The following is a 15,195-nucleotide window of genomic DNA, read 5'->3' as shown; positions in this document are numbered from 1 at the left end:
AAACGGTTCCCCAGCAACGAGAAAAAACAACTGGAATCACCCCGTCAACAGCTCTGGGAGAACCAAGAGGTGAGGCGGTTTACCCCACTTCCTCTCCCAAACCGAGACCTCACCTTTCCCCTTCGCCTCTCGTATTCTGTCAGGATCCCCGATACATTCCGGGAACACTGGGGCAGACTGGGAGCTCAGGCAGCCGATTCTGAAGTCCCAGATCCTCGACGTCCTGCCCCCTCCAACCGCCCCCTTCGCTCCCCAGATCGTTTCAGGTTCTAACCATACCTTTTCACAACCCTAAGGATAACATGCCTCATCTCGTGTTCCCTCGAAAAAAACAAACAAACAAAAACAAAAACTCCTCAGATTTGGCCTCATGAAACCGTCTAGTTCACCCATCAAGAACCCTACGTACTCTCACGAAAAGGCCAGGGCCTTGAGTGTTATTTGCATACTCCATAGTCCAACCCGCTGCTCGGCCTAGTATTAATCTAGCCCTATAATCTAACCCTAATATTTCAAGGCAGGAAGACAAGACCTGCTCAGGACAAAACCAGAAAATATAAGAATCCCCAAACTTTGGAAGCAGAGATTACAAAATCTTGACTGGCCCTACCCTTACCCTACCGACCCTTTTGCCCCTTCCAAAGTATATAGGCGTTTTGAAGCGTTGCACATAGGTCATGCTTCGGAAGCGGAAGCTAAGGAAAAGATTGAGTGTCAAACTTCTGCATTCAACAAATAAATTTCTAGAATCAGGACTAGCTCTTACTTTTTAAAATTTTAGACCCTATACAGGGTCTTCTCAGCAATTTATGATCAATTTTTAACAATCATTCTAAAATCCCGTGGGATAACAAAACTTAAATTCACTTTTTAAATACAGACATAGGGACAGAAAGAAAAAATGCTTAGTGTAATAGTGAAAAACCTGTGATTTTTTGTAATTAAAAAATGATTTGGCCTATTAAATGGGTCTGTATTTGTAATATTCTAATTAATAATGGAGAATTCAAAACTCTTAAAGGGATGGACTTGGATTGTGATGGCGAAAATAATATTGAAGTCAAATATATTTGGGACTCAGAAATAATTTGTTGCCATAGCTGTGATTAAGTAAAATCAGACAAATTTAAAGACAGTACTCTTTAATGAATCTCTAGGTTCAATAGACATTTCCTTCCAAGATGTCGATTCCATTCTCCAACACCCAGTACCGAATTCCACAAGGATTTGGAAATCTTCTTGAAGGGCTGACATGTGAGATTCTGAGGGAGCAACCGGACAATATACCAGCTTTTGCAGCAGCATATTTTAAAAATCTTCTAGAGAAAAGAGAGGGTAAGCTTTTTAAAAATAGGCATTTTTTTTTTTTTCTAAATAAGAGACTAAGAAGTTGGTTATGGTGAAACTTGCATAGGATCATCCTAATTCCACAGAAAGCCTTTATGAGGCAAGTAGCTTCAAATAACAGTTCTTGCTATTTGAAACATGTGCCTTTTTAACAGTTCTCTAAAATCACATTAATTCACATTATTGAAGATTATCAGTTTTGTACCCAGACCTTCTTTGCTGTTTCTCATGGACACACTGGTGGAAGGGGACCTCAAGAAATTGTCCAGTCTAGCTTTCCATTTTCTAGCTGTTCCTATGCATCCCAGGCAGTTGAGTGTCTATGCTTACTGGATGGAGAGTTTGTGATTTTCTTTACATTTTGACTTTTCTTACTTGAAAGTATTATAAAAAATAATTCTTTACTTTTTAGATTAAGTAAATTGGTATTTTCTGGAGGATATTAAACTGTTCTACAATAAAGGCACAGAGAAAAACTGCTTTAAAAAGTAAATTTCCGGCTTGGGAAGATAATTTATATTTTTCCTCTGTACTCCCAAGGTCTCATTCTGCCCAGAGACTAAGATTCAGGCTAATGGTAACTCTTTGGTTGAGAACCATAGAAGAGTTTTTTCACTTCCATAAATAAAATTTCCAGACTCCCAGCCTTGAAGGTTCATGACTATCAAGACCTGACTCAGTGGTCAAAATAGGAAATATCAGAGCTATAAGTTTTTATTAAAAACCTATTCTTCATTAGAACAACTATTTTTATTAAAAACCTATTCCTCATTAGAACAACCATTTTGTATAGGCTTTTATCATTACTTCCAACAGAGTGGTAAAGGTGACTAGAAATAGCCACAAGCAAATAAACATTCCATTTTAAATCACTTTATAAAGGGTGGAAAACTACCACAAGGCTTGAATTGAAACAACTCCCATACATACTACACAGCTCTATCCCCTTGTCGTCTTTGCTCTACCATGGCAGAGCTCAAAGTCTCTGCCAGTTTCCTGAATCTTGTTGGTCTTTTCCATATCCAGTCACTGTGAATATTTGTTGCACAATCTGAAACTTAAGTGCCACTGAAAAAGGTAAGAGGTGAATTGTAATGAACACTAATTTAATTTTGTTATTATAACTTCAATTTTACAAATTTATAAGTAATTTTAGACCTCAGAAACATCCCATTACAAAACCATTTGAGTCATCATTACTGGATCATGACAATTAAAACAATTAGTGATTGAGAGTAATGGTCTCAGAATACTAGTTCTCTAACTACAAAAAAAAAAATGGGTGAAACTATTTGAAACAATGTTAAGCACCACACCCATTTAACTCATGTAAACCAAAGGTGAATTATCCAACTGATACAAGTATTAGAATTAAGTCTCTTCAAAAGGGAAGAATAAAGTCCTCTAGGCCAGTCTCACACAATGCAAGAATTTCCTTACAGTGATTACTAGTCTTAATTTTTACTTATGTGACAGGAAACATGTTAGTATATGAAATAAAATCGCTAGGGAAAAGATGGGCTTTTTATTAAATGGTGTCGTGATAAAGATGGAAAGAGAAAATTGGATCTATTCTTCACATCATACACCAGGATAAGTTCCAAATTGATTGGAGATTTAAAGATTTTTTTAAATGAAACCATACAAATACTAGAAGAAAACATGGATAAATTTATCACATAAAAGTGGAAAAAATTTTCCTAGCTAAGTAGCTATAATTACTTTAAAAATTCAAGAGCGATTAGAGAAAAGATGAATAAAATTGACAGTATTACATGACGAAAATTCTCATAATGAAAATAAAACTACAAATGACAAACGGGAAAACTGTTTGCAATTTATATCACAACCAGTTAGTAAACCTAATAAATAAAGAGCTTATAAAAACAGTGAAGAAAAAACCAACAACCCTGTAAAAACACTGGGCAAATGATATGAGCAAACAATTCACACAAAAATAAATGCAATGGCCCTTAACATATTAAAACATACTCAGACTAACCCATGATAATAGAAGCCTATATCAAAACTGTACTGAAGTACCACCACCCACCACCAGCAACCCCACTCATCAGATTGGCAAAAGCCAAAAGTTTGCCAATTTATTCTAGGCAGGGCTAAGGGGAAATAGGCACTCATACACATTGCTGGAGGAGAAACAAAATGATACAACCGCAAGTAGGGGGAAATGGCAATATTTATCAAAATTATGTACACATTTAACCTTTGATACAGAAATTCACTTTCTCACTTTTTTCATTGCATTGTTATTTGAGAAAGCAACCAACTATCCATAATAGGGAATTTATTGAATAAACTAGAATACATCCACACAATGGAATGATACACAGCATTAAAATAAAAACAATAAAGAAGATCTCTGTATGATGCTGTGGCATGACCTTCAAGATATATTAAGTGAAAAAAGTTAAAGTAGGTGGAAAAAAATGTGTTTAGTATGCTACTAATTATCTAACAAGGGGTATTGATATGAATACAGAAGTGTTCATTTATATTTTTTTTAACGGAAGAATAAATCTTTAAAAATAACATTTACCTCTGGGGGAGAAAGAACAGAGTGGAGGAAACAAGAAGCTAAATTTCTCTGAATACATCTCGAACTTGAAATTATAAATGTTTAAAATAGTTATGAGATAGAATTAAATTTAAAAATTGTTAAATAATTCCTAAAATTTACAGGATGAGCTTGAACACCTTGCCATACCAGAAAGTAAGGAAACTGTCAAATATTACTAGAGCTGTTTCCAAAAGACTCAAGGATATCTGAGCCCCTGAATAAGTCCCTACTGGCCAGTTTTGGACAACGAGAGCATCAATAAGGATAATAAATGCAATAGATTGAAATTCATTCAACTCATTTAACATTCCTGAGTTTGTAATAAAAAATAAATAAAAAATAAATAAAAAAGCTCCTTGAGAGGGTCCTAAGAAACCAACTGATTATTCTGAAAACTGGTAAATAAAGGGAAAGAATCAAAACTTTAACCTGCCTTTCCTGTAAGAACTGCATTTCAGGGTAGCCAAATAATTGATGAGGGAAAGTTTTTCTTTATTAGGTACTCCAGAAATAAAGAACCAATGACCAAATTAGAACATTATCATTTTGCAACCTCTAAAGAAATTATTTAAGCAGTCATCAGTAATGGGCCCATAAAAATTATAAAGACAACCAGATATTATACATCTGCTGATAGAATTATACTGCACTACCCATACTCTTGCCAAAAGAACAAAGCCAAACCTGAATCAGATTGAACTATAGATGTAACTAGCAGTCTACAGGAAATTCAAAAGCAGAGGAACTTATTAAAAATCATCATGGGAATGGTATCCAAAATATTTAGACTGTGGAAAACTCCAAAGAAAGAAAATGACCTAATTTCCTCAACAAATAAATTGCAAGGGAAAAATGCGGAGTGGGAGATAGGGAGCTTTCAATTTAAAGAGATTAAAAAGACATAATAAAAGGCTGGATGTGCCCATTGTTTGGGTCCTGACTTGGACAAACCAACAGTAAAAGAATTAAAAAATATTAGAAAATGGATGAAATTTGGATAGTTGATGATAGTAAGGAATTATTGTTAGTATTTTAGGCGATAATGGTATTGTGGCTTTATATCTTAGAGATGTATACTGAAATATATATCTATAGATAGTATAATATGATGCCTAGGATTTGCTTCAAAATAATCAGAAGAAAGGGCAGGAAAGTGAGTGAAGTTTTAGATAAGATAAATCGTGAGTTTATAATAATTGAATCTGAGTAATGTACACATGGAAATTTGTTATATTATTCTCTACTTTCAAAGTTGAAATTCTTCATATTTAAAAGCAAAAGAAAAATTATCTTTAAATGTAAATACTTCTCCCTCTCTATGTCAACTGACTATATAATATGCCTCATTTAAAAAAAAAAAAAACCTTTCCTCACCTTCATTTTTCTAAACTTCCTTACTATTTAGAATTTATTTTTATACCTTTTCTTGTGTTTGCTAATTTGTTTATAAGTTTCTATACTTATATTTAAGTATTGGCATTTGTTCTTTCCCTCTCCCCTGCCTCCCTCGCTCTCACTCTCTCACTCTCCCCCATTTTATTATAAATTTTATGAAGGCAGCAATTATAGTTTTTACTGCCTTTCTAAATATACCCAATGGCTCATCTAATGTTTAATTCATCAACATATACTTAATGTACACTGGTTACATCTTCAGTGCTAGGCTGTGTACAATATCAGTAAGATTTTCAACTGGCAGTAATGAACCTGTGATTTGAAAAAAAGAAAAAAACTTCTTTGTGTTAGTATTCTAGATTTACTTTAATGAACTCAAAATAAATCTAAAATTATATTTTTATTATTTAGAAACCAACTTTGATCCAGCAGAATGGGGGACTAAGGTTGATGACCGCTTCTATAACAACCATGCATTCAAGGTATGGTCCTGTGAAGCTATTGGATTTGGTTATTTCTTCTCTCTGTCTCCAAAACAGAAATTATTGAGATCTCCCCAGAATCATGAAAATTGTGAGAGGCATCACAAATATCTTATTAAACCTTTTTTATTATAAATTATTGGGGTGACATTGATCAACAAAATCTAATAAGTTTCAAGTATACAATTCAACAGTATGTCATATATATACAATTCAACAGTATGTCATATATATTGCATTGTGTGTTCGCCACCCATAGTTAAATTTCTTTCCATCACCACATATTTGATCCCTTTTATTCATATCTACCTCTATCCTTCCCCCTCTTCCCTCTGGTAACCACTGGTCCCCTGTTCATGAGTTTGTTTGTCATGGTTATTTGTTGCTTTTAGATTTATATACCACATATAAGTGATATGTGGTTTTCAGCTTTTTCCTATCTGACTTATTTCTTATTAAACCTTTTTAATTGTGCTGTTCTTTCTGACTTTTAAAATATCTGAATCGCATACAGATACATAGTTTAAATTTAAAAACGGTCAACAGGAAGAATTGCATGATAGTTATAGAATAATTACTCTCATTTATTCTTCAAATATTATTGAGCATTATAGTACTTGAAAGTAGCAGATAATAAATATTTGTCGAATTAATGAATTGGACAGTTTGTCCAGTTATTCCATTATCACCAACATCTTACAAAAGAGCAATTAGAATTAAAGATGGTAATGATATATAGAGTTTTCTCTAAAAAGCTTATCCGTTCAGAGGATGAACCTATCTTTTCTTTAGTAGCATTCTTAGAACCAGCCTTTCTCAACCAGGGTTCCTCAAAACAATTAAGGCCTAAGCTGAAGGCATACATTGCACATAAGGAATCAATGTCTCTCCTTTGTATCTAGAATGCTTCTAGTTATGTACCATCCTTGGGAGAGCTGAGACAATAGTCACTCGAAATAGTCTGTGTTGTGTGGTCCAGATAAGGAATACTGGTTGAGAAAGGCTGTGTGGTAATCCAGCATCTCTGGCATCAACTTGAGCTTGGTGGAAATTCAGTCACAAGCCCTGCCCCAGCCCTACAAATCAGAAGATGAATTTTAACAAGATCCTCAAAGTAAATTGTAGGTACATTAAAGTCTAAGAAAGCACCACTCTAGACAACTGTGATAAAACATTAGCCACAAAGCACTAACAAACATTTGAATTAAAAGGAATTAACACAGTTCAGGTTTTGATAATGTTCCACAGTAGATTTGGGGAATTTCCTAGGGAAATATCTGTCATTATTCCATGAGTTCAAAAGTGGAGTTTCACCCATTTGTGCCTGTCAGATATGGGGGTGTTCTGTTTGTTTCCATTTAACTAGATTCTTTGTGTTCATGTTTTATTGAAATCAAAGGAAAATGTTGAAAATTTAAAAATGTTTGTGTCATATAGCCGTTTCAGGTGTTTTCTTCTCTTGAATTTTAAAGGCTTTATGTGATTAGCTTATATGTTCTTTCTGTTTTATGGATTAAGGAAGTTCTTTCCATACGTTGTGGATTAGCAATGTGATATTTGGAGGAAGATTTCAATAACTGTGACTTAGTTTTTAATCTACAAACTTCATTAAAGTCAACTTGACTTCACACTATGCAACATAATGACATTTATTTTGTTTCTATTTTAGAAACTATTGGCACTTCTTCTCTATACTTTGTTCATGATTCATTACAGCATCTTATCAATTTTTGTATATGACAGTGGTTTGTTTTTAGTATAAAACAATGTCACATATATTCTAAAAGCAAAAGAACAAACTTTTTTAACCAGTTCCTTAGTCTTTAATATTTACTTATGCATATTCTCTTGAGAGTTTTCATTTATTTCTTTTTTTCCAACCTCCTTTCCTTGTATTTAATTCCCACTACTTCTCAATAACTTAAAGTAATATTTAATTGCCTGTAAGCAGTTTGATCTAAGACTTAACTGTTTTGGAAACATTGCCTCTTTGGTCCTCTGCCCTCTCTCTAGGAGCAAGAACCACCTGAGAAGGAAAACTCTCAGACATCTGTGAAAGAAGAGATGCCAGTCACAGCCTTAGTAAGTTATATTTTCCATGTACTATTGGATTCCTAGGAAGAATGATATCACTCAGTTTAAAATTATACTCTAAATATGAATGTAGTCTGTTATCCATATAGCTAAAATTATGATTTTGCTTTCTAGATAACTAATATCCATGATAAACTAACTGGTGGATCATTTTTAGACATGCCTCTTATAAAGGAAAGTCATTCTTCCCCTTAAAAATAAAATCTTTTTTCTTGAGATTGTCAACAGATAGAAAAATCTCCCCAAGAGGAAGAACAGGCAGAACTCAGTTTTTTTGTTTTTTTTTTTAAACAAAAATATGTGTTGTTTAATTGTTTATATATTTTATAGCAATTTTTAAATATATTTAATAATTTTTATTTTTCAGTTACACTTGACATGCAATATTGTTTCAGGTTTCCAACATAGCGATTGGACATTTATGTAACTTACAAAGCAATCACCCTGATAATCTAGTACCCATCTGACATGATATTTAGTTATTACAATATTATTGACTATATTCCTGATGCTATACTTTACAGCTCCATGACTGTTTTGTAACACTAATTTGTACTTATTAAACCCTTCTCCTTTTTCACCCACCTCCCAGCCCCCTCCCACCTGGCAACCATCAGAATGTTCTCTGTATCTATGAGTATCTGTTATATTTATTTATTTTGTTCTTCGGATTCCACATGTAAGTGAAATCATATGACATTTGTCTTTCTCTGTCTGACTTACTCCACCCAACACAATACCCTCTAGATCCATCCATGTTGTTGCAGATGACAAAATTTCATTCTTTCTAGGGCTGAGTAATATTCCGTTTTATATATGTACCACTTCTTTATCCATTCATCTATTGATGGACACTTAGGTTGCTTCCATATCTTGGCTACTGTAAATAATGCTGCAATGAAAATATGGATGCACATGTCTTTACAGATTGATGTTTTGGGTTTCTTCGAATAAATACCCAGAAATGGGATTACTGGCTTCTTCTTTGTCGCTTGCTATACCCTTTGTTTTAAAGTCTATTTTGTATCAGTGTTGCTACTCCAGCTTTTTTTAAATTTCCATTTTTATGAAATATCTTTTTCTATCTCTTTACTTTCAGTCTGTATGTATCTTTCAATCTGAAGTGAGTCTCTTGTAGGCAACATATGTAAGGGTCTTGTTTTCTTAACCATTCAGCCGCCCTATGTTTTTTGATTGGATCATTTACTCCATTTACATTCAAAGTAATTATTGATAGATATGTAGTAATTACCATTTTATTATTTGTATTTTTCAAGTTTTTTTTTCTTAAAGAAGTCTCTTTAACATTTCTTATAATACTGGTTTAGCTTTTAATTGTCTGGGAAGCTCTTTATCTGTCCTTCCATTCTAAAGAATAGCTTTACTGGGTATAGTAAAATGGTTGTAGATCCTTGCTTTTCATCACTTTGAATATTTCGTGCCAGTTCCTTCTGGGCTACATAGTTTCTGTTCAGAAATCAGTGGACAGTCTTATGGGAGCTCCCTTGTAAGTACCTAATTGCCTTTCTCCTGCTGCTTTTAAGATTCCCTCTTTGTCTTTAACCTTCACATTTTAATTATGATGTGACTTGGCGTGGGCCTCTTTGAGTTCATCTTGTTTGGGACTCTCTGCACTTCCTCAGCTTATATGTCTATTTCCTTCACCAGGTTAGGGAAGTTTTCAGTCATTATTTCTTAAAATAGGTTTTCAATTCCTTGTTCTCTCTCTTCTCCCTCTGGTACCCCTATGATGTGAATGCTTGAGGACCATTAACCTATCCTGATTTTTGGGGGGGATTCTTTTTTCTTGTTGCTGTTCCAGTTGGGTGTTTTCTGCTACTTTCTCTGATTCGATCCTCTGCTTCACTTAGTCTACTGTTGATTCCATTTAATGTAGTCTTCATTTTAGTTATTGTATTCTTCATTTCTGATTGATTCTTTTTTATGATTTCCATCTTCATTTTTATGTTTTCTATCTTTTTGTTAAAGTTCTCGCTGAGTTCATTTCCTCTTCTCCTAAGTTCATTGAGCATCCTTATAACCAGTGTTTTGAACTCTGCATCTAGTATATTGCTTGTCTCCATTTTAGTGAAGTCTTTTTCTGGAGCTTTGTTCTATTCTTTCATGTGAGACAGGCTTTTTTGTCTCCCCATTTTGGCTGTCTCCTTGTGTTTGTTTCTATATATTAGGTAGGGTTGCTATGTCTCCCAGTCTTAGTAGAGTAGCTTTGTGTAGTAGGTTTGCAGGGGGCCCAGTGGCACAGCTTTCCTTCGTCACCTTACTTCCTACCCAATAGGGTGTAACTTTTCCCTATAAGCTTTATAAATTATTTCAGAATTATATTAATACAACTCAGTCAGCCTAACGTTGGCATAAGATACAGTGGGAGGTCAGGGAAGATGGAGGAAGTGTTTTTCCTTACATCTTTAATCGATGCCCTTACATGGATTTTCATGAGTTTGAGTTAAGATCCCATTGATTTCCAACTTCAGAATAATTCATTTGCCCATATTGGCGCATCATCTCAGAGGATTTTATGCCATTTTGTTTGCATTTTAAAAGTTTAAGAGCTAGATTTACCTAATTGTTTATGATAAGGTGAGAGGGGAGGTGAACAACCTAAAGGTCTGTAAATAAATCAAAGTCCATCAATACAAGTAATACAATGGTGTCATTAAAAAAAGAATGGGCAGGTATGATCACAAGATGGCAGAGTATGTAAATGCTTTATTAGCCTCTTCCCATGACTGCCTTAAAATTACAACTGAGTTATAGAACAATCAACCTGGAGAACCATCTGAAGACTAGCTGAACAAAATTCCTATAACTAAGAATGTAAAGAAGGGGCCACATTAAGACTGGTAGGAGGAGCGAAGACATGAAATGGGCTGGCCCTGCATCTGCATGTGGCAGTTGAGCAACAGAAGGGGTACCTTGGCTGTGGAGATCTCCTTGGAGGAGTGAGGGCCTTCAGCCCCACACCAGTGCTCTCAAGTTCAGGGATTCAGTGCCAGGAAGAGAAGGCCTCACAAAATATGGCTGTAAAAATCAGTGGGGATTCTGACCATCTGGGTGAGATGTAAGAGTGCTAGAAACCCAGACATCCCCTTAAAGAGCCCACACACAGATTCCTTTGCTCACAGGCTTCAGCAGAGGGATAGCAGCTGAGGAGGTGCCAGAGACATACAGAGAAAGATTGAGTTGTTTGATTTTGGGGCTCGGGCTGCAGGGACAGCCACCATTAACCCTGTGTTGAGCCCTCTTCCTGTGCAGTGCTCAAGTGGGCATCATCTTGCCTGTGTTGAGCCTTCCCCCTACACAGCCAAATCTGAATCTGCATTGGTCTGGTGAACTTTGCTCGCTTCACCCTGGTGACTCCCTGGGACCCTACCCCACCCAACCCTTAAATTGCCAGAGGCATATTTGTAGCTGGGCAACCAGCCCCACCCCTCCCTCTTTGTTGGAGGCTCTTTCAGCAGAATCAATAGTCCCCTGTTCATGCCTATCAAAATGGCTATCATCAGCGAATTAAAAAACAAGTGTTGGTGAGGATGTGGAAAAGGGAATCTTCGTGCACTGTTGGTGGGATTGCAAATTGGTACAGCCACTATGGAAAACAGTTGGGAAGTTCTTCAAAAAATTAAAAAGAGAACTACCTTATGACCCAGCAATTGCACTATGTATAGTACCAGGTGCTACTACACTAATCAGCAGGGTCACTTCATAAATTATATAAATGTCTAACCACTAAGCAGTACACCTGAAACTAATATTAAATAATACTGAATGTCAACTTGAAAAATTTTTAAAAATTTTTAAAGAATGGGCAGTGTTATACACTAGATAATAACATAGATGAAGAGAACAAAGACATGTTATTACCTGGAAAAAGTAGTTGCAGAACATTCTGAATAGCATGATCTCATTTTTAAAATGAAAAGGCATATATGTACCCATATGAGTACTTCATCTATAGAGAAATTTTGAAAGGATATATACGTTCAACCTATAATAATGGTCACCTCTTAGGGGTAGGATTTGGGAAGGGGTAGAAAACTTTTACTACCAGTGATATTTAAGTTTTTAAATGAATATGTATCACTTATAACTTAAAAATATATATTAAAAGCTGTATGTCTATTGAATTATACACTTAAGATCTGTGCATTTCACTGTCTGTTAATTATACCTAAATTAAAAAAAACAAAACAAACAAACAAAAAAAACAAAAAAGAAGCTATATACGAAAGTCAAACCAAGCATGTTAAAACTGACACTATTGGACCAAATGAACTTCTCTCTGGCACTTTCTGACTTTAAAAGTACGTTTTTGGTTAACTATGCTTCAAGGATTCTTACTTATCCCCCTCCCCACCCCTCCAAAAATGTTACTGCTTGGAAACTGTTAAATAGGAGATATTCTGGGGAGAAAAAGTTGGCAATGATGATTTATTGCAGAGACATATTAAAGAATAACAAAACAAAATACCTGCTATTTTGGCATTTACCATTTGGTACATATACAACATGAGAATATATAAAATTCCCTTGGGAAGCAACAGATCTCAATTGTTACATGCCTAAATCGATTAAATTTGTGCACTATTTGTATGGCATCAAAATACTGTATGGGATGTTTACAGTCTCTTTTTCTCCTTTCCATGAAGGAATCTTCTGAAGAAGATAAAGAAAAAGAGGAGAAAGCTGCCGTAAAAATCCAAGCAGTCTTCCGGGGATACTTAGCCAGAGAAGAGTTGAAGAAAATGAAAAAAGGTAATCTTCAAGAAGAGACAACACAGGAAAACAACTGAGGAGACTGATTTTGCCCCCCAGAAACATGAAAAAATAATCCAAATCCATCAACCTTGTTGTGATTGTCGTTTTTTTTTTCTTAGTAAGGGAGATTTGATGTAGTGAAATAACATTTGTTGCTGTTGTGAAAATCTGTCATGAGCATTTGTTTAATAAACATGCCATTGAACACATGCCTCTTGAAGATTTCTCTGAGATCATAAGTCTTATTTATACTTTTCCCAAGTCCATGTATAGAGACCCATGGACTTAGAATTATAGAACTGGAGTATCTTGAGTTTTCAGAGATCTCAGAGGTTATGTGGTCTAATCATTTCCCAAGGAATAAATCCTTTCTATCATGTCCCTGAAAAATAGTCTTTTAGCTCCAGTCTCCCTCCTAGTGATAGAGAATTTAACTGCCTTTCAAGGGTAGTTCATTTAATTTTTGAATAACTCCAATTATTAGCAAGATAAGCTGGGTCAAAAATCTGCCTCCCTGTAAATTTTCATTTATCATGCCTGCATTCAATCACTTATTTAAAAATGTATTGAGCATAATTCATGTGCTGGGATTTAGAAATGAATATTTGTTCTTACATTCATGCAACTGACAGGTTTTTTTTTAATTATCCTGCTCTTCAGAATGACACAGAGTAAGACGAATAACATATTTGAAAAAACCGAAAGCTATCATAACATCATAAATACTCTTTTTTTAGCTAAAACTTCCCACCTTTCTTTAATGTGTAAATGGTAATATCTTCATCACAAACTCACAAACTTTTTTTAGTAAATCATCAAGCCCCAGTGCCTTATTTTTAAAAAGTTCAGTCTCTCCTTTTTAAGGCCTCCCAACTCTTGAATATTCAAGAAACTTCAAGATCCATGTCTTAGGCCAAAAGAAAATGGAAAGAAAATAGATTCTTTCCATTTAATTAATGCTGTTGCCTTCTACTATGAGATAGCATAGTCCAGCAGACTGATGTAATGTCCTGGCTGATTCAGATACCCATCTGCACTGCTGTGATGTCCCAAGCTTTGGTTCTAGCATTACACCTCTCAGTTCACAGTCACACCGCCTATTGTTCCCCAAAGCTCAATAATATGCCTAGGTGGCTTGGTCTGGAGGAGCTTCTAAAACCAGCCGTATGTTGTGTATAGCAAGTGGTCTACTGCAAGCACTTAGATCGTTGTCTTAGCTCAGACTTTTTCTTTCTGCAAAGCAGTGTTATTTCAGGTACCCCATTACCTTTCCTTGTCACTGAGTTCTTATCAGGTTCCACAAAAGAAGTTCACCCAAGTATTCTCTCAAATACAGATGATTTATGCCGATGCTTTCAAGATTGTAGCATTCTTTAATACCCACTCACCTCTGGGCATTCATCCCCCTTTTAGGATCTTTACTGGCATTAGAGAGCTGCATATTAGCTAAACAAACATTTGTAATACCCACTGAACCCCTTTCTCCCATCTTTAACTGCTCCCTCTCCCAGGCTCGGGGAAAAAAAAATCAACTCTCCTCCAGGATTCTGGCTGCTCATTCCCCTATTGCATTCAAAGCACCAGCCTCCAACCCCCTTTCTCCTCAAAAGAAGCCATCTTACTTGGGGATTATCAATGGGACCCAGAATTAATGCAAAGATTTAGCTTCCCTGTCCTGAGAAAAAGACCAGAAGAGAAAAAGATTTTTTCTCATGTGTCTAGTTTTTTCAATAATGTTATATATGTTAAGTAATTTCCAGTGTGCTTTCCAGTGTGCGCGCGCGCGCGCACTCACACGCACACACACACACACACACACACACACACACACACATCTAGTGGTGGTGTTTTTGGTAAATGAAGAAAAGGAAGAGAAGGTAGGAAAGAATAGATGTGGTATAACAACACATTGGAAAATACTTTATTAACACTGATTTTCTTTTTATCTCTCCACCTGCTCCTTCTCAGTCCCCTTTGCTGGTAACTCTTCAACTCCCCAACTACTAAACGCTAAAGTATCCCCAGGCTCAGTCCTTGGACCCTTTTTCAAGTGACCCACTTACTTGTTGATCTCATCTAGTCTCATGGCTTTAAAAGCCATCTACACACTGATTGCTCCCAGATGTATACCTGTATATATTGGACCTTCCTCCACTTCAACTCCAAACTTGCATATTCAACTGCCTACTTAACATCCCTATTTGGATGTCTGTAGGCAACTCAGATTTAGCATGTCAAATAACATGTTATTACTCCTGATCACAGCTCCTGATATTACTCCTCAAATCTTTAATTTCCCCCATTTTTTCCATTTCAGAAAATGACCATTCTATTCTTCTATTTGTTCAAGCCCCAAACCTAGAATTCAGCCTCAATTTATCTCTTGCTCTCACATGCCATTATAATCTATCAGCAAAACCTGTGGGTTCTGTCTGCATAATATACCCAGAATCTGACCACCCTGGTCCTAGTTCCCATCATCTCTCGTAAATTATTGCAATTACCTTTATATTGGTCAGTCAT

At 35.5% G+C, this 15,195-nt stretch overlaps 1 protein-coding gene across 1 annotated transcript; it reads left to right on the top strand.

Annotated features, from left to right (window-relative positions):
- On the top strand, positions 1–12,881 carry SPA17 (sperm autoantigenic protein 17). Its single transcript, XM_006915258.3, has 5 exons — positions 1–69; positions 1,158–1,335; positions 5,732–5,802; positions 7,816–7,884; positions 12,564–12,881. Exons 2-5 carry the CDS (start codon positions 1,182–1,184, stop codon positions 12,705–12,707), a joined length of 438 nt encoding a protein of 145 aa, XP_006915320.2. The 5' UTR covers positions 1–69; positions 1,158–1,181; the 3' UTR covers positions 12,708–12,881.
- The last annotated feature ends 2,314 nt before the right edge of the window (positions 12,882–15,195 follow it).

Source organism: Pteropus alecto, unplaced genomic scaffold (genome assembly GCF_000325575.1).
Source record: "Pteropus alecto unplaced genomic scaffold, ASM32557v1 scaffold135, whole genome shotgun sequence".
Classification (NCBI taxonomy): Eukaryota; Metazoa; Chordata; class Mammalia; order Chiroptera; family Pteropodidae; genus Pteropus; species Pteropus alecto.
Note: the sequence above shows the minus strand (reverse complement) of the source record. Positions and strands in the feature narration are given on the sequence as shown.

Bases quoted from the DNA above. Each gene is read 5' to 3' on its own strand.
- SPA17 (XM_006915258.3), top strand. From the start codon at position 1,182: ATGTCGATTCCATTCTCCAACACCCAGTACCGAATTCCACAAGGATTT. The intron at 5,803-7,815 runs GTATGGTCCTGT...CCCTCTCTCTAG, and splicing joins ATAACAACCATGCATTCAAG to GAGCAAGAACCACCTGAGAA. The intron at 7,885-12,563 runs GTAAGTTATATT...CTTTCCATGAAG, and splicing joins AGATGCCAGTCACAGCCTTA to GAATCTTCTGAAGAAGATAA.